This window comes from Sceloporus undulatus, chromosome 1 (assembly GCF_019175285.1).
Source record: "Sceloporus undulatus isolate JIND9_A2432 ecotype Alabama chromosome 1, SceUnd_v1.1, whole genome shotgun sequence".
In the NCBI taxonomy this organism is placed as follows: Eukaryota; Metazoa; Chordata; class Lepidosauria; order Squamata; family Phrynosomatidae; genus Sceloporus; species Sceloporus undulatus.
The window spans coordinates 351740329-351760282 of NC_056522.1; the positions used below are offsets into that span (position 1 = coordinate 351740329).

The 19954-nt window shown below is 41.6% G+C and overlaps 1 protein-coding gene across 1 annotated transcript in view; it reads right to left on the reverse strand.

Annotated features, from left to right (window-relative positions):
* Positions 1 to 19954, reverse strand: part of RPS6KA5 (ribosomal protein S6 kinase A5) — a 66978-nt gene that overhangs the window by 43721 nt on the left and 3303 nt on the right. Inside the window, exons 3-4 of the mRNA XM_042438820.1 lie at positions 2511 to 2582; positions 257 to 475 (exon numbers count right to left, since the gene is read on the reverse strand). Of these exons, the coding sequence (XP_042294754.1) occupies positions 257 to 475; positions 2511 to 2582 (291 nt within the window). The remainder of the gene's footprint in view (positions 1 to 256; positions 476 to 2510; positions 2583 to 19954) is intronic.

The following is a 19954-nucleotide window of genomic DNA, read 5'->3' on the forward strand; positions in this document are numbered from 1 at the left end:
CAGAATGCACTCTTTCAGCTGGTATCTCCTTCTGATTTGTCAGGAGGCACTTATAGATGCCTTTAACCAGCACCATGTTTCAGAACCACAGATATTCATACTGGTTTCATATCAAGACACTTCTGTTTAAGTTTTTACTCTCTTTCTCCTTTCTGCCATTACCTCAACCCATACTACTTGATCTGATGTCTGTAATTCAGATAATTATTTTCTGTTGTTTCAATGAAGATATTTCCATTTTAAAAATAAAACTTACCCAAAATGAGATGAAGCTTTGTATCTGTCTGGAAAGCATAATGCAAAGTGACCAAAAATGGAGACTGTCGAATATGTTCCAGTACTTGCCGTTCAGTCTTTGTATGTTCAGTTGTTTTTGCTTTTTGAATTATTGTTGCTTTTTTCAATACCTTCATAGCATACAACTTGCCAACATCATGGCCACTTATTTTCCTTACCAGAAACACCTTTCCATAAGCTAAAATAAGAAATGTTAGATAAGTTAAAATACAGCCACCATTTGTGTTAATGCTTCAGATTTATCTACAATAGATCCCATCAGATTTCCACTTCACAAAGTAGCAAAATTCAAAGATGAAACTGCCAAGACAATGATGATAAAAGATTATGACTAAACTCTATAAGCCCAATATCATCCATTCTCATTTTTAATGGAAATACAGACTATTATTAGAAGTAATAGCTTTAGGATTCTGCTAGATAAACAAAGGCAAAATCATCATTGCTTTTTCAAATAATCAGTACTGACCATGGAAAGAGTTGACAGATTCAGGGGTCAAAACGGAAAAAGAGCCCTCCTTCCAGTCCATCTGCCTTGGTCCAGGCCTCAGAGGGAGAGAAAAATGCTGGACCTGATCCCTTCCACCATTCCCTTCTCCTTTTGTGTTGTGTCTTTTAGATTGTAAACCTGAGGGCAGGGAACCGTCTAATTATTATCTCCTCTGTTTTAAGTAGCACGGATTCCCAGTGATTGGGTGGCATATAAATAAATCCTATTATTATTATTATTATTATTATTATTATTATTACAGTTCAGCTAATAAGCAAATGGGAGCATTAGAATGCTTATGAGAACCCTGAAATTTGCAAAAGTAGGGGTTAAACCCACTGGGTAACCTTGAGCAAGTCACACTCAGCGGAAGGCAATGGCAAAACTCTTCTGAACAAATCTTGCCAAGAAAATCTCATGATAGGTTTGCCTTAGGGTCGCTATAAGTCAGAAATGATTCAAACACACAATACACACAAGGGTTGTTTTAATAAAAACAAAAAATAAAATCCCCAAACAAAATACACACACATACACACATGCACACATGCTAATCTCCAACCAGTAGTTCAAAGACCTATTGAAGCATTGCTGAATAGGAAGAGAACATTTGTGTAAATTCCACTGATTTCACTGAAGATGACAACCACAGATGCAGGTGAAATGTCAGAAACAAATTCTTCCAGATCACAGCCACATAGCCCCCAAAACCCACAAAAAACTATTTTAAAAAATCCACTGATTCAAATTACTAATCTGTCTGGGATGCATAATTGGATTTAGAGCCAAAAACAGTCCCTATAAGGACTGAGCATATGCTGGAAAGAAAACTAAATCAAAATTGAACAAACAGAAAGAAGAGTAAAAACGGAATTTTCAGGAGGTGGCTGGAATCTGGAAGAGGAGTTCTCCTGCTAATAAGAGAGGTTACACTGCAACAATTTCTTACTATTGTTTGCTTGTTTAGACTAGTATTTATGCCCCACCCTTTACCCAAAAGGGCTCCTACAGCAGCTTACAATTTGTTCACTTTGAAGTTCCCTGCCCTCAGGCTTACAACCTAAAGAACAGATGACACACAAGGAAAAAATAATGGGAAGGGGGGGGTGGAATCAGAGGCTAAAGCAGTGGTGGCCGGGATAGATGGAGATCCTATCATCAGCTGCGGGGGTCTAGGCATGATAGAATTGTGTCTGCTTACTTTTAATACAGTATCTGTTTTTACCAAACACATTACATCTAATGCGTATGTATGACATTTATTCTCTAACTCATGAGTTGGCTTAGGATAGAAACTAGGCAGATTTATTGATTGGGATATGCCTATATCACAGTAAAAGCAGTCAGCAATGTCACTTCTCTCACTGCCGTCTCAGCTGGTCTTCTTTCTTTTTGTCAAGAACCCAGGGAATGAAAGGGAGATCGAATCACCAAGGAAGGGTTTGGTGGCAGTGCTACCAGTCCTACTGCACTGGGAAGAGGTGGGTAAGTCTGGGCAAAACCACACAGGATTCCATGTGAGTGGAGAATAAGTGATCAAATGTAGTTTGACATCTGAGGATAGATTTGGAATTTCACTAACTATATGCCCTCCAAATGATCTTGAAAAGGTAAACTTTAGAAAGAAAAAACTGAAATGCTTAATATTCCCAACGCAACGACCTATACTAAAAATACCCACCCTATCTCATTACACCCCATAGCAAAGGAAACCAATTCTTACCTCCTGTCCCAAGAACTTTCAGAAGCTCAAAGTTTTCAATCCCCACCTTCTCTACATGGCCTGTCAAATTTGCTGGAACACAAAAACATTTCATTGTCAACTTGGTATTTATTTAAATTTATTTCCCACCTTTTCTATGGGTCTTGTAGTTAAGATAGCTTACAAAAACTGAAATAGAAACAGGTAAAGGTTCATATCACTAAAGAATACATAAGAAAGAATATAATTACATTTTAAAAATAATTAAATTATCTATTAAGAGCCATTTAAATGATTATTCATTTAAAAGCAACCAACACAGAAAATACATCACATTTTTTTTATTAAATGCTCCTTCCCCCAAAACAGTCAGTTCCCAAACACCTATTAAACAAAAAGGCCTTATCTGCCACCAGAGGGCACTTTGTAATACAATACAATTGGGAAAATAAACATGTCATAGCAAATATGTGTCTATTACAGTATAATTTAGTTTACTGTATATACTCATGTATGAGCCTAGAAATTTTAGTAAAAAATACTGACCCCAAAAACCTAGGTCAACTTATCCACAGGCCAGTGTAAGTACTGTAATTTAACTCTTATCAAAAAAGGAATCATTCCCTTCTCTGAGTAGAGTACTTAGTACACCCCAAGAGCACTTAAAACAAGTACTGTACTGTACCAACATTTTCCGTGCTTTGCCTTTTCATCCTTTTTGAGGTGCACATTTTCCTAGCCCCATCTGTCCCTAGTTGCTTCCTCAACACATCACACAACCACAATTTACTGCAGTTCTTTCCTCATCCATCCTGCTTTTAGGGTGGATGAAGGTAAGCATAAACAATTATGCCTGTCAGAATTATGTAATTTTTTGACATTGTTTTCCTTTGCTCCATCCTTTACATCCTGTTATATCTCCCTACGTTTTACCCTTGACTTAACCATGGGTCATAAAACAATTCATAACGTACCCTCAACTTATACATGAAGTCAACTCATTGCCAAGTATATATTGTATGTAGAAACATTTAAACATTCCAGGGTTATGAATAATTTTTGTTATTAATTACTGTAAAGCTGATTGCAATTTAGAGAGACCCTATAAATGTGAGATCTCCAAATCACCCTCCAACAGCCCTGCTCAAGTCTTGTAAAGTCAGGGCTGTGGCTTCCTCAGTTAAGTCTATCCATACGGGTTGCAGTCTTTCTCTTGTTCTTCTACCCTGCCAAGAATTATTGTCTTTTCTAGTGAGCCATGCAGGGACGTAGCTAGGATTTTAGGAAGGGGGGGGGTCCAGACTAAGTGCCACCATTATAATGGGGCTTGAGTGTGGCGGCGCAGCAGCACACACCATTCATTTTTCTAATGGAAGGGGGGGTCCGGACCCCCAGAAACCCCCCCCCCCCGGCTACGTCCCTGAGCCATGTCTTTTCACTGTGTGACCAAATTACAGTATGATAGTCTCAGTGCAGCTATCTTGGCTTCTAAGGAGAGTTCAGGCTTGATTTGCTCTAGGACCCACTGATTTATTGTTTTGGTAGTTCATGATATTCACAAAACCCCTCCCTAGCACTGCCTTTCAAATGAGTTAATTCTCTTTCTATCAGCTTTCCTCACTTTCCAGCTTCTACAACCATAGATAGAAAGTGGAAATACAATGGCATGGGCAATCCTAAGATTAGGATTCAATTACATATCTTTACATTTTAAGATCCCATCTAGTTCTTCCACAGATATCATTCCAAGTCCTAGTCTTCCCCTGATTTCTTCAGTGTAGTCAATAACTACAGGAGATAAAATATTTACACCTGGTGGTGTTTGGGTTTTTTTAAGTTAAAAATTGCTCTGAAAGTCACTTACAACAATACTTAATTAAAAAAAAACCAGTATATTGCAGGGATATAAAGAAGTGTTTGTGGCAGTGTCTTCTGGTCCCAGCAAACTGATGTCATAATCTAGACTCCAGAAGGAGTTATACTGCAAACTTAAAGTAGAACTATCAGCCCACGGAAACCAATAATCTAATGATCATCAGCATTTACATAACAATATTAGTTCTCAGTTACTGCAGATTACATCAGTAAATTATAATAGCAATCATGCAGTACAATTCTATAAACATTTAGTTTATTGGGATTTACTCTTGACTAGATTCATAGAATATTGGGCGTGTTACAGACCGCCCCTTTGTGGCGGCCTGTAGGCGCTGCTTTCCCCGCTGGATCAGGGCCTCAGCTGCCACAACGGCAGCCTCCGAGGCCCCAATCCGCCGCTTTCTAGACTGTGAGGAAACTGCAAAAGGCCACTTCCCTGTGGCCTGGAAAGGGGTGTCCTTGGGGCTTCAAGCCCCGAGGACACCCGATGGCGGCAGGGAGGAGGAGAAAGGGGCCACTCAGCCCCTTTCTCCTCTGTGTCGCTGGGCACAGCCATCTAAAGGCTGCGCCCAGCGACACAAAGCTGGAAGGAGCTGCAAAATGGAGCTCCTTCTGGGGCCACGGAAAGGGCGCACTAGGCGCCCTCGCGTGGCCCCATTACGTCACAACCGCACCGCACCGTTTAGAGGTGGTGCAGTCGTGACATAGTCATGGTGGCGGCCGTGTGGAATGGCCACCGCCATTTTGTGCACGCTCTGCGCGTACTAGGGTTGGGGGTGTGCGGAAGTGCCGCCGCTTCCTAATCCTAGCACGCACGGAGCACACACTTTTAGGCCCGTCTATAATGGGCCATAGAATCATAGAGTTGGAAGAGACCGCATGGGCCATCCAGTCCAACCCCCTGCCATGCAGGAAATCCAATCAAAGCATCCCCAATAAATGGCCATCTAGCCTCTGCTTAAAGACCTCCAGGGAAGGAGACTCCACTACACTCTGAGGGAGTGTGTTCTACTGTCGAACAGCCCTTACTGTCAGGAAGTTCTTCCTAATGTTGAGGTGCAATCTATTTTCCTTCAGCTTGCATCCATTGTTCCAGGTCCTGTTCTCTGGAGCAGCAGAAAACAAGCTTGCTCCCTCAATATGACTTCCTTTCCAATATTTAAACAGGGCTATTATATCACCTCTTAACCTTCCCTTCTCCAGGCTAAACATCCCCAGCTCCCTGAGTCGTTCCTCATAGGGTAAGGTTTCCAGACCTTTCACCATTTTAGTCGCCCTCCTTTGGACACACTCCAGTTTCTCAATGTCCTTTTTGAATTGTGGTGCTCAGAACTGGACACAATATTCCAGGTTGGGCCTAACCAGAGCAGAATACAGTGGCACTATTACTTCTCTTGGTTTAGACACTATACTTTTATTGATGCAGCTTGCTTCAACTTATTGGTGAATTCTAGCTATTATTATGAGGAATTATCATACCCCAAAACTAGGCCGGATATATAACTCTGGAGAAGACATGTAAGGGCAAGAGGTAAAATAGTATAAATTATATTCAAAGTTATATTTTCCTCCTAAAAACTCTTTAGATATCCAACAGTCATATGGCTGTCATCTCCATTTGTTGCTAAGCAACCCCAGCATGAATTGTTCTACTACTTTTCTCTAATGTGACGGGAAGTAGATTAAGAGCACCTTGAAATGCTTCTTTCTATTGGATATCTCTGTCATGAATTCTCTTCCTCTAATAAGTTGTTCATTATACATCTTCAGCAATTATCTCCTCACTTGGATTATTTCATGCTTCTGTTTCTCCATTTTCAATTTCTACAGCTTTTGTGCATTGCTGAAATAAATCACAAGCTAAATAAAAGTTCCTTTATTGCTCAAGTCCCATTAAATACAGTGGATAGTAAAATGGTTTCCCTTATTTAAAATGGTAAAATTAAGGCTGCTTTATAATTTAAGACAATATTTTCAAGCTATGGATGCGTGAATCCATGGATAAAGAATTTGTGAATACAGAGGGCTATCTTTATTATTTACAAAAGAAATGAATGGCTGTCATATTTCAACTAACTTGCCTGTGCTAGTTTCACTTCCAAGAAATTTTACACATACATACTTGCAACATTTTCATTTTAATGCCAGATCCCACAGCCATGCAAGATCAACTTGCTCAGAATGGGCCCATACAGACAGGCCAAAATAAAGCTGCTTCAGGTCATTTTGCAGGTATGCTGTTCAAATGATATACTGTATGCATCTTAAGAACCAGAAGCTTTGCCAAAGTTGTGCTTCACTCCTTAGGACTGGAGTGTGGCTTTGGCATGGTGCTTCTGGCCTCTTAGGACGCATGCATCATTTAAACAGCATACCTCCAAAGTAACCCAAAGCAGCTTTATTATGGCCTGTCTGTATGGGCTCAATGTTTACAATCCCCTAGGTATAATCATCCTAGCCATTGATAATACGATAGATATAATACTTTTATGATGCAACTGTTCATTACTTTTATACATATAGATAGTATTAGTAGGCTGCTGTCATTGTTAATATGCTGATATGAGAGCTAATCTATTACATTAAATTCTTCTTCACCAAAATCTCTTATTTGGGAGCAAGAGAGACACATATGAATAAAAAGTTCCTCTCTGTTCACATCCTCTTCAACAAGAACATACATTGTTATTAATTAATGATAATCAAGAGTAAAATGTAATCTACATACTCCGTGTGTGTGTGTGTGTGTGTGTGTGTGTGTGCTTGCATGCGCATGCATCTTTGAAAAAAGGCTGAAGTAACTTTAAAACAAGCACAGAATCAAATGCTATTCTAATCTCAATTTGAGATAGATGTAATTATCTAGATCTTTTTCTCAAGTTTGTACTCCTTATTGGAATTGTATTGGTCATCAAGAGGAGTGGTATATATTTTGGATGCTAAATCTGTCATTGTATTTGTTGAGGCAACACAGTAATCCTCAAAAAAAGTACTGGGGGGTCAATATGTATTATTCTTTTTACAAAACTGTGAGCTTGAAGTCTTTTGAACTGTGATCTCTCAGTTTTACCTAGAATATATCTCTTTAACAGTTAATGTAATTTCACTTGGAGGTGGAGAATGGGGACATTTACTTTGCCTAAGCCCATTTCTGCTCAGTTCTGAACAAAGGAAACTTTTTGAGTTTCCTTCTCACAATGAGACCTTTAGGTATTCTAAACAACAAAAATAGTAGAAATACCAGCTTTCTACTAGAGCCGTGTCTGGAGGTCCCTCCCCTTCCCAGCCTCTTAACCAATCAGGGAGGCCACCGGCCAGAAGAAGGGACAGGGCTTCCGGCTTGTAGGCAGCCAGAAGTCCTGCCCCTTCCTGGCCTCCCAACCAATCAGGGAGGCCGCCAGCTGGAAGAAAAGGAGGGGCTTCCAGCCGCAAGCGGGTCACGGAATTAGAAAGGTTGGGAACCACTGTTCTACTGTATTAACCTATTAACCATGGCTAATTATTACATCTGAATCCAGTACAGTCAGCCCTCTGTATCCACAGATTCTGCATCTTACCAATTTTGTGCAGATACAACATACAAAACAGATGCATGATTTTGTTATATGGGGTGGGTATTATGGTTTTATTGTGGTTTTAATGTTTATAATTCTGTATTTTTTTAATGTGATGTTTTAATTGTTTTATTCATTTTATTAGGTTTTTAAAGTGTTTTTTTTTTATTTGTTAGCCACCTTGGAATCCTTTTCTAGGAGTAAGGTGGCACCAAAATTAAATAAATAAATTTTAAATAAATAAATAAAATATTATCAATTCAGCATCTCCTTTATTAGCACTGGAGTCTACAATTTATCCAAGCCATTGTATTCCCCAGAGTGCAGACCTTCCAGTACAGCTAATGCTGAGGAATGCCAGGGTTGCAAATCAACATCTGGAGGGCCATAGAATTCCTACTCTTAATAGACATATGCTCATTGCTATATAAACTGAGGTACGGCAAGTTCAATAAATGAAAGTCAGGGTAACTAAGGCCTGAGATACATTGGCCAAAAGCGGTGTGCCGGTGCCGAAATTAGGGTTCCGGAGCACGCAGAAATCGCACGCTCCAGAACCCTAGTCCGTACGGGCGGTGGCATCATGGAGGCATCATGGCGGCATCCTGCCCACATGGGCGCCAACATGATGACGACAATGTGCACTTGTGACGTACGCAACGCACCACAAAAAGAACCCGGAAGAACCGGGGTTTTTAATTGTGTTGGGACGCCGCACAGTAACTGTAGCCCGCCATTTCAGGGCAGTCTGTACTGCCCCAAAGTTACTTCTCTTTAATAGAAAAAAATGCTTTCAAATAGACCCTCAAGTTTTGTCTACCATGTCTATACAGTATTATCTGCCCACATATTGTTATTTGGAAAAATCATAATTTGTGGATAATGTAAGAAACTCCATTGCATTTGTGTTTTTCCTCCTTCTCATGACATTCCCTCTACATAAATGACATGTGTGGGAGTTAAGTATTTCAATACAGTATATAAATAAGAAAATATTGAAACTGCAACCTATAACCTCTACCTGTAATTCTTAATCAAAACCAACTTCACTCCAGTCTGTTGCACAATTAAGTCCAATTTACATTTCTTTATATGGTCACTACATCTGAATATTTAAAACAGGATATTACACATTATTCATAGTGCTCCCTGAACTACATTTTTGCTTCCCTAGTGGGTTTTGTGATTTAAAAAAAAACTTCTTTCCTCGTGAAGACAAAATAAGGAGTCTCCTCATGTTATTAAACCGTCAAGTGCTATATAAATTGGGATTATATTCCACCACTGGAGAAAAGTTCTGAGATTTTAGTTCTGAATAGGCACATACAAACAAAAAAATTCCACATATTCCTATTCCTTTGTGAAGTACTTACTATCACACGGGGTTTATCCCATGCAGAAACCGGATTTAAAACAGGAAAACCTCACAAAAGCAGAATCGTTTTCACACAATGTCACACATTAACACACACAGAAAGTGGACAAAATCAGCTGTTTTTTACTTTCGGGATTCTCGCAGATTTTGTCTACTTTCTGTGCAGGTTATTTTCGCATTAATGCTAAATGACCCCAATGAGTCTGAAAAGGATTCCGCTTTTGCGGGATTTAAATCCTGTTTCTGCATGGGATTTAAACACTTAGGCCCCATACAGACAGGCCAAAATAAAGCTGCTTTGGGTCACTTTGGAGATATGCTGTTTAAATGTTGCATGCATCCTAAGAGCCCGGAAGCCGTGCAAAAGCCACGATCCAGTCCTAAGGACTGAAGCACAGCTTTGGTGCGGCTTCCGGACTCTTAGGATGCATGCATCATTTAAACGGCATACCTCCAAAGTGACCCAAAAGCAGCTTTATTTTGGCAGTGTGTATGGGGCCTGCGCCTCCCATGTGATAAACTTCAATGAGTGCTTTTAGGGATTTTTTTTGGTTAACAGAGATCAACATAGCATTTGTCATGGTGGTAAAATATGCAGTATAAAATAAGCCAAGACACCCCCCCCCCCAAATGAGAAAAGTCCGAGTTGCAGAAGCAAAACTCCAGTCAAGTTTGCTTCAGTGGTAGAATTTTCTTTCCCCTCCTCACAAAAAAGAAAATATTTTTTCTCCAACCCTACAGAACTGATTTTCACAGAATAGGAAGGGGAAATGCCCTCCCCCTGTTCTCCTGACAAGATCACTTAATTATCGCTCTTTATATATTATCTCATTCAGGATGTTTGCAAACGTCTCTTTTAAAATTAAGTGTTATAGGAAGAATTCTTTCTCAGTCTTGTATCCAACTGTAGACAGGTTTAAATACTTTCATAACACCTCTTTACCTTTCAAGCATACACGAAGGTCAGGAAAGGTGAGTTGACACTATTTATTATTCAATGGTAAAAAGGAATTATTGATTTATCCACACATGACATTTTATAGATACCAATCAAAAGTATACTTTTGGAACTATGGCCAGGTTATATTAAAGTATATGATTACAGAAGTCCATAATCAACAAAAACATCCAATAATTTTTAAAAAATCTTACGCTGCAAGATACAATGTACTGCATGCAGTACACTCTAAATATACAGATCTGGATTCATTTTCTTCTAAGTGACATTACATATAATAGCATCCTGTCATCAATCTACATGATGGTTAAATGTTTATATCAGCCTGAATCCAATGGTATCATTGCATTAACACAAGATTCAGAGAACTAGTGGGAATGAATTTCTGGATTTACTGCAACGAAGGAATCCAGAGCAATTGGACACCTGCTTTAGAAACACAGAATCTTAAGAAGTGGGCATCTTCCAATCCCTACCATGCAGCAATACACAACCAAAGGAGAGTCCACCATGCGTTGAGGCAAACTATTCCATTGTTGAACAGTTCTTACAGTAAAGACGTTTTTAGCTATGTTTGTTGTGTTTAAGTGGAATCTCTCGTCTTGTAATTTGAATTCACTGATTCATGTTAAAGTCTCTGGAGCAGCATAAAACAAGCTTGTGTCAATCTCCACATGACATCCCTTCATATATTTATCATGTCACCTCTCAATTCTTCTCTTGTCCAATCTAAATATACCTTGTTTCCTACATGATTCCTCATAAGACCTGGTTTCCATACTTTTGATCATTTTGGTTGCTTTTTGCTGGACATGTTCCAGTTTGTCAATATCTTTATTAAATTATGGTGTGGAGAACTGAGCACAGTATTCCAGGTGAGGTCTGACCAAAGCAGAATAGAGTTTCACTACTGCTTCCATTGAAGGGGTAATGGTCAGTGGATTTGATGAGTCTTATCAGCCTCTCTGTTACACCATGAACACTCACCCCCCAGGAGACAGCATACCCTTTCAGACATCTTACCAGGTATGGACACCACTGCTTCTGTTCATTTCAACAGCATGACACATTTTCCTCTGGGAATTGACAGGAGCTCTTCCACACCCAGAATGCCCACCTCAACACCAACCCCATGCCTTCTGAGGAGTGAGGCTGTTGTTCCTGTATCTGTGCCTCATAACCACTAGTTAAGGAGAGCTCAGAATCAACTGTGTAGCTCCAAATCTGCAACATGGTTCTTGATAGTTCTACATCTGTATATCACATTCTCCAAAGTATCTTCCTCCTGTGTTTGGGAACTGTCCCCTCCCTAAAGGTATCCTTTGTACTTTGCTCTTCCAGGACAGTGTGCTCTCCAATTTTCCCAAAAGTTTCAGTCTCCCTAATGGGTTGACATGCATACACATGTATCACAAACTGCTGCACCTTCTCTTCCAGCAGGGCAACCAGCATTTGCGGCAGGCATAGCTCTTACAAGAAAACAAACATGGCACAGATGTTCCAGGTCACTGCAACAATTCCATCAGCCATCCATGTTTGTCATCTTACATATGCAACAACACAATTCTCTAGGTCTTCCCAGCAAAGTATGACACAAAACACCTGCAAAAATGCATTTTCTTTTTCTTGTTTGCTGAAATCCAGAAACTGAGGCAGCATCTTATTTATATATTTTCCAGCCTTCCTCAATGGATAGGTCAATCAACAACTGCTATTTCTGTCCCTAACCAACAGAAGCCTCAACTGGCTTATACCATGTGCTCAGGGACTACAAATGCCCCCCAAATTGAACAAGAATATCCACATAAGCCTTCAAACAGTGCAGCCAAGCAATTAATCCTAGCCCCCAAAGCACAAGCTTCTTCTTCTGACTTCTGAGAGACTGAGTTCTAGAGACTTGGGAGCAGCAACTAGCTCTACTCCAGCCTTTCTCAAATAGTGGGGCGGGCCCCCCAGGGGCGGCGCGAGGCTCCGTAAAGGGGGGCGCGAGGCTCTGTTATGCAGAGGTGTACTTATAACAATTTTATAGACAAATGATACTGTTTACAGTCGCGCGGGGGGCGCGAAATGTTTTCTTCTTCCTGGGGAGGGGCATGACAGAAAATAATTGAGAAGCACTGCTCTACTCCAACAAATCAGTGATTTGGCAGAAACCCCAACCCCTTAAATCATGAGCTCATGAGAGCACGCTGAGCAAAAGCAAACAAAAGGGCATACCCTATATCCCTCCAGATTCCCCAGATCACTTTTTTCCCTGGTCAAATGCCCTTCCTCCCACTAACTATAACCTTATTGTTTATAGTTATGAGCCATCACAATTTAGTACACAGAAACCAAATCCAGGATGTACACAAAATGAAAAATACAAAATTAACTTAATGTCATTTATACTTTATCAGTCATATTATAAAGGCTACAATTATTAAACCTTTCTAGTACAAAATGCACACTTAGCCCCTCTTCAATAATAAAATATAGGTGCACAAATCTTTAAAATACAAGTCCATTCTATCTGCCCTGCTACTTTTTATTTTGTTGATGCCTCTTAATTTTCTAGTCGTCAGACCAAATTTTGCAACCTCCACAGTAATAAAAATATTACTGCCTCCTAGCAATGTTCATATCTGTTCCCAAAGGAGGTCTGTTTGACAAAGAACAAAGGATGCTGGCAAGAACTATGTGCCCTGGGGACTTATGAAGTGGGCAACTTAATAAATAGTGGAAGATATCCTCAGCTTTATCAGACTCACAGATGTAAAATCTTTGGTGAGATGGGGGTATTGTTAAATCTCCTGTTCAGAAAAACAGGTGGAGCCACAGGGCCACAAAATATTTTCTTAACGGGGCTACAGTAATGTAAAATATTGTTCCAGGCCAAATGTTGTTTTACTTAATACAATCATAGAATCATAGTGGATCTCTTATACAGCAAGACTTTTTTTGTGACTGTGTAGAAATCCCCGCATTTTAAAAAAAATAGATTCTTTTTTTAAACAATGTATATTACTGTGGTGGATATGGTTGGAAGAACCTTAGTATTAATTCCAAAGGTATGCAAGATAGCTTTGGCAGAATTTACTCAGGAGATCTGTGATGAGCTTTGCAGTTGTTCTTAAAAAACGATCAGGTGTAAGAAGGATTCATTCACTTGAAAGAGAGCTAACAAGAATCTCACAAAAGAATACTCCACAATCTCCAGAGAAGAGACCACTGCATACCCCCATATTTCTGTAATATATACCAACAGTGGAACTATCTTCTTTGAAAAGATGTTCACTGCTATTACAACCAAACTGTCATTCTGAAATTTAGATGAACACATCAAAGACTGTATAGGCTGTAAAGATTTCATCTTGATTGTAGTTTGCACAAAAGTTGAGCATCAAGCTGACTCACTTTAGTTATAACATGATCAATAATCAAAGGCTCCTCTGTACAGAATCTATTCAATTTACTTCACAGTATTTGCAACCCAAACGAATTGAAAGCTTTACATCCAATACTGAAACTGAAGAATATTCCAAGCCACACAATGTTTGTACAATGTTGTTGACAGAGAAATTAAAGAGAAAGGAGAGAGAGATGCCTGTCATATTTTATTGGCAGCAGTCCCTTTGCCCCAAGTCTGACTCTAGAGTAATATAGAAATGGAGTGTTTTATTAAATGCAGGAGCCTTCTGTCAGTGTTAATGGCAGCTAACAGCCCTATCTATGGAGCTAAAGGCAATAAGCAGCTCTTTTCAACTGTTTTGAGAGCATTTTTTAAAAAAAGGAACATTAAAGAAAATAATATTGCTCTATTGTGGATTTACCCTTTATGAATTCTGCGCACTCTTTAGCTACAACTGAATTTTACAAAGCCCAAGATTTCATTGTATGTGGTAAGCACTGAAAATATAATTTAGAGGCAACATTAAGCAGATTAATTGATCTGAGGTTCTTTGGATATGATTTAGAGCCTCATTTTGTGAATGGGTACCACAAACCTAATTCCCCAGACTAGTGGAATTTTTCCAAAGTGGTTTACATAAATGAACAATGCAGCAAGGCACCACAAAGTAGAACGTGGTTTAAATAATTTAATTATTCTTCTGGAAGCATATCCTTTTCATATGCTTGTGTATTTATGTGCTTTCAAATTGCCTGTCAACTTATGGTGACCCCATTAATTTTACAGGATTTTCTTAGGCAAGGAATAGTCAGAGGTGGTTTTGCCAGTCCCTTCCTCTGAAATATAGCCTGTTGCACCTGATATTTGTTTGTGGTCTCCCATTCAAATATCAATCAGTGCTGATCCTGCTTAACTTCCATGATCAGATAGGATCTGGTGCATTTAGGGCTGTGGTAGCGAACCTATGGCACATGAAGCAATTTTTGAGGGCACGTGGAGAGACAAGAAGGCCGGAAAAGTGTGTGTGCCTATTCCCACTCTTCCTCCAGCCTCCCATGCCTTTAGCTGCCTCTCCGAGATAGCTAAAGGCCTAGGAGGGCAGGGAAGAAGGGTAACAGGCGCACATCTGTTCCTCTTCTTCCCTCCCATCCTCCCAAGCTTTCAGCTGTCTCTGGGGAAGTCCCACCCACGGAGGTCCCATCCCTCCCCGGGGTGAAGTCCCACCTCCCGGCACCGGGTAACACCCAGTGTGGGAACACGTTTGTATTTGGGCACTCGGTCTCTAAACGGTTTCATCACTGATTAAGGATCAAACCTGAAGTTGAAGGCTTTCATGGCCGGCATCCATAGTTTTTTGTGGGGTTTTCGGGCTATGTGGCCATGTTCTAGAAGAGTCTATTTCTGACGTTTTGCCAGCATCTGTGGCTGGCATCTTCAGAGAATGCTAACTTGGAAGAGAGTGGGTATATATATACTGTGTGATCCTGGGTAAGGAGGAGTGATTCCCATGCAGCTGCGGACAAGTCTACATAGGGACCACCAAACGCAGTGTTCAAACACAAATCAAGGAACATGAGAGACACTGCAGACCGGGTCAGCCAGAAAAATCAGCAGTAGCAGAAAACATTACAAACCTTCCTGGGCACAAAATGCTGTTTGAAAACACTGAAATTCTGGACCATGCCAACAACTATCAGTTCAGAATGCACAGGGAAGCCATTGAAATCCACAAACACTTGGACAACTTCAACAGGAAAGAAGAAACCCTTAAAGTAAATTATGGCCCGTTACAGACCGCCCAAAAGGGGCGGTCTCAGGCCGCTGCCGGTTGCAGCGTGGAGGAGCCGCAGCAGCCAAACCGCGCGACTCCTCCGCGCTGCAAAAAAGGAGCGCGAAAATCCGGAAGAGACGTCGCAAGTGCCAAAGCGTGCACTCGCGACGTCTCTTCTGGGTTGGGACGTGCGGACGCAGAGTGTCCGCTACGTCAAGATGGTGGCGCCCATCTGTATAGAGAGCTGCTATCTTGACATATCGGTTACGCGCGAGGGGCAAGGCGCATCCGGAAGCGCCGCCCCTCGCGCGTAATCACAGCACAAGGACAGCGCCTCTTAGGCCCGTCTATAACGTGCCAAAGTTTGGCTACCAGTCCTGAAGAACACCAAAACCAGGACTCAGCAAATGCAAATGTGAAACCACTCAGGGTCAGGGGATTTCCCAGCAGGCAATGATCACCAATTAGCAGGTACTAATCCTCTTTTGCATTAGCCTCCTACCCTGAGGCCTGGCCATCAACAACAGAACAATACACAGATTAACATGGGAATCACTTCTCCTCACCCAGGATCACACAGTATATATAGACCCACTCTCTTCCAGGTCAGCGTTCTCTGAAGATGCCAGCCACAGTTGCCAGCGAAACGTCAGGAATAAACTCTTCCAGAAATTGGCCACATAGCCCGAAAAATGCACAAAAAACAGTATATCAAATCATTTGGTATTAATAAGTTCTAGCCAAGACAAGATGAATCCATATCTAGGTGTGCTACTGTGATAAAGTACAGTAGGTCCTTCTCTTACATGAGGGATCCTTTCCGGACCCCCCCCCCCCCGTTAAAAAAACCCACATAAGCACAAGCCCCATTAGAAGTAATGGGGCTCGTGTCAATGGTGTGGAGCAGTGGACACACCCTGGGCACATGCCCCATTATTTTTTCCGGGGCACGCGAGGCTTTTTTTCGGTGTGGCTTCCAGCATATCCTGGAAGCGGCATATGACACGGGCGCACTGTAATTTAATTATCAAATACACTAGTTCATCCTCTTATCTCTTTCACTTGTTGTTATGCCTTCAGGTTGTTTTCAACTTATGGTGTCCCTAAGGAGAGCATATCATTTTTCCTGGCAAGATTTGTTCAGAGGACGCCCTTGGCTGGCTTTGCTACAATAGACTAAGATGGCTATACCCACAGAAACTTAGCGGTTGCCCACATGGGCCAAATGGCCCAGCTCCCCCCCCCCAGCCTGGTGTCTAGTTTAGATGACGCAGGCTGAAACCCCCATGGTAGGATTGGGCCTAACCCAGCCAATACAGATGCGGATCCAGAGGATCTGGTCAGACCCTGGGGAAAAAAGCCTTTACCCTGAAGAAAATAGCACTGGTTTTGTGCCAACTCTCTAAGAAACTCTGCTGTAAAACCAAGCTGTTCTGATAGCCCTGCTCCCCCACACGCTCCTTACTTTGCTGGCTGCAATCCATCTGAGAAGCCCCCCCCAGCCAGGCGTCCCATTTCTCCATCAGATGGGGTGACTGGGGGAATTTCTCAGATGGATTACATGCCAGGAAGATGAGGTCCTTGGTCAGCATGGGTGTCTGAACACCCACCCATCACTCAGGCCATCCCAGGGACTAACCCAGATGAGCATGGCGGGCAGGATAGGCCTATTTTGATCTATTATAGATTAAATGTATTATTTTAAGTATTTAAAGGTAAAGGTTTTCCCTTGACTTGCATGTCTAGTTGTAACGGACTGTAGGGGGTGGTGCTTATTTCCATCACTAAGCCAAAGAGCCAGTGTTGTCCAAAGACGACTCTGGTGGTCATGTGGCCAGCATGATTACACTGAACACTGTTACTTTCCCACCAAAGTGGTACCTATTTATCTACTTGCATTTGCATGTTTTGAACTGCTAGGTTGGCCGAAGCTGAGACTATTGACAGGAGTGTCAGCGCAACTGCTGGGGTCCAACAACCACTGTCAGCAACTCAAATGAGTCCTGGGGTTAAATCGGACCCTTGTAGCAGAGCTGGCAATTTCCAGAAGCTGAAGCATGGCTCCAAAGTCCAATTGGGATGACAGCAACTGGATGTCTTCCAGGAACTGCAGCAATGCAGGAACCTCCGGGGACACACAGCAAACCAATACTGTAGCTTCTTCTGATAAACCACCAGAGAAACAAAGTCCCCAACGTGCTCTTTATTAACACTGCTATAATACAAAACCAGATCTTTAAAACTCCAAAATATACCAATCCAACTCCTACTTCAAACCCACAAGCTATCCCTTGCAACCCCTGGGTTTATATAGTCTCCAGACCATGTGGTCTCCCAAACCCAGTGAGTTCAGGTGTGTAACCATGTCATGTGTCTCCTGTGCAATCCAGACACATGTTTCATCATCCATGGCTAAGTGCACTTGGACACTGGAGTGTCCTTGAGCCAATGAGCTTCAGCTGTGCTGATCAGCCTTGCCACTCTGCTGAAGGCTCATGGCCAAACACACACACATCAAGCATTTCCCTGTGTGCTGTGTTTTAACCCTTCAAATCCCTGATAAGGAGTTCACCCCATCATGTGGCACTTGGGCCTTAAACTGCCAACCTTCCAACTGTACAATCATTGCATCCCAGTGAGGAATTTAATTATTTAATAACTGCTTAAATCTGAAGACTTTAAAGACATGCATAACAGGGTCGCCATGAATCAAAGTCAACTCGACAGCAGTTAACAACAAGAAACAGTAATAAAATATACAATATAACCAAAACACAAATTAAAATATGTTGTCCATTAAATAGATGGCCTGCTGGAGTATATAGAAAAAGCTTGCAAAAATTGCTAAGTTTTCAACACATATCTATATATATACAGTATATTTATTTTTGTTGAAGCATGTCAAATACCAGAGAAAAAAGTATTCCACACAGCAAGTGTCACAACGTAAAATATTGTGGCATGTATTCACTACCAGGATGGCGTCTCCAGATGACCTCAGGGATTGAATAAGGGGGAAGGCACACTTTCTCAAGTAAACTGGTCCCAAGATGATTAGGGCTTTCTATAAAAACATGAAATCCTTAAACTTGTCAGATACCAACCAGCCAACGCAATGCCTTATGCAGAGGTGTTATATGTCAAAATCATATTGACCAACTCAGAAATTCAGAAGTGCCTGCTGCTTCTGGACCAGGCTTAAGAGCAGTCTCACAGGACACGTCTTCACTGGCAGCTTAATTTGGGACCAATCTGGAGCATTATGCCCCAGACTGATCAGAAAGGTGACCACATGCACCGGGTTGAATCTGGTGCAACACCAGGTTGCTGTGCACATAGGCCAATTGAAACCTTACTGGCCCCGCTGTCCTGTCCCCCTCGTTGCCACCACCTCACAGTCAGGAGCTCTCTTCAAGAGTCTGCCAGCATGCCAGCACTTCTGTTAAGGTCAGAACAAGGTACCCCAAAAAGATCAAAAAGGAGAAGGTTGCTCTACCTGCACCTTGAAGACCCAAGGGGTGCCCTGTTCTGATCTCAGCAGAAGGAATGGCACACAGGTTGTCGCAGGGAGCTCCTGCCCATGAGGAAGCAGTGGTGGCCTGTTTTACAGCCATCACTTTCCCGTGGGCAAGAACTCTGTGTAAAGCCTGCCCAGCATGCCTCTGCTTCTGCTAAAATCAGAACAGGGCTCCTCACTTAAAAGCCTCTTCTCTCCTGTGTCCTCACCTGAGGAGCTTGGATGGTCCTGGGACTGAGAGGCACCCCTCTCTTAACACATATTAACACTAACAGGTTCATTTAGGGAGATTACTTCTCTTTAACTGAAAAACATTGTTTTTGAATTGAACTGGAGTTTTCCTTGGATGGAAGGATGTTGTAAAGAACCAATGTGAAGCTCTTTGTGCATCTTGAATTTTGCTTGAAAGTTGAGAGCAGTGGTGCTTAACCTTTTGGGTCATGAGCCCCTCTGAGAAATTGAATCTGCAAATATATACATACAAACTTTTGTATACAATTTTAAAAAAAAAATCAGAACAGGGCTCCTTTGCAATCAACAAGTAGGGGATAGAGCGATCCCCTCCTAAATTACATGGTTGGATGTCTCCGTGTGATGGGGGGAGGGGGACTACATCTGCAGGAAACATCAAGCTACATAACCTAGGAAGGGGGTAGCTTACAGTTGTAAACCGCTTAGACACTGCTTAGGCGGTATGAAGCGGTATATAAATGAAGCTTGTTTGTTATGTTTGTTTGTTCGTTCTGCACTCAGCAGCGGTTTGCCAGGGAAGGACTTGCGGGGAGCTGCTTAGCTGGTGAAGAAGTGACAGCAACTCCAAAGGGGATCCATCCCTTTCCCTCTAGTGCTAAGCACAGAGGAATGGGGATAATGCGTCTCTTGGAGTGTGGGCAACTGGATTGGCCAAATCAGACCTGATCCAGCAGTCCACGTGGCCAAAAGAACCAGAAGCACTCCAAGGTTTCTTAGAAACTCCAGGATTTTCCCCGACTTAGCTTACTTCAGAGCAGAGTTTGGTTAA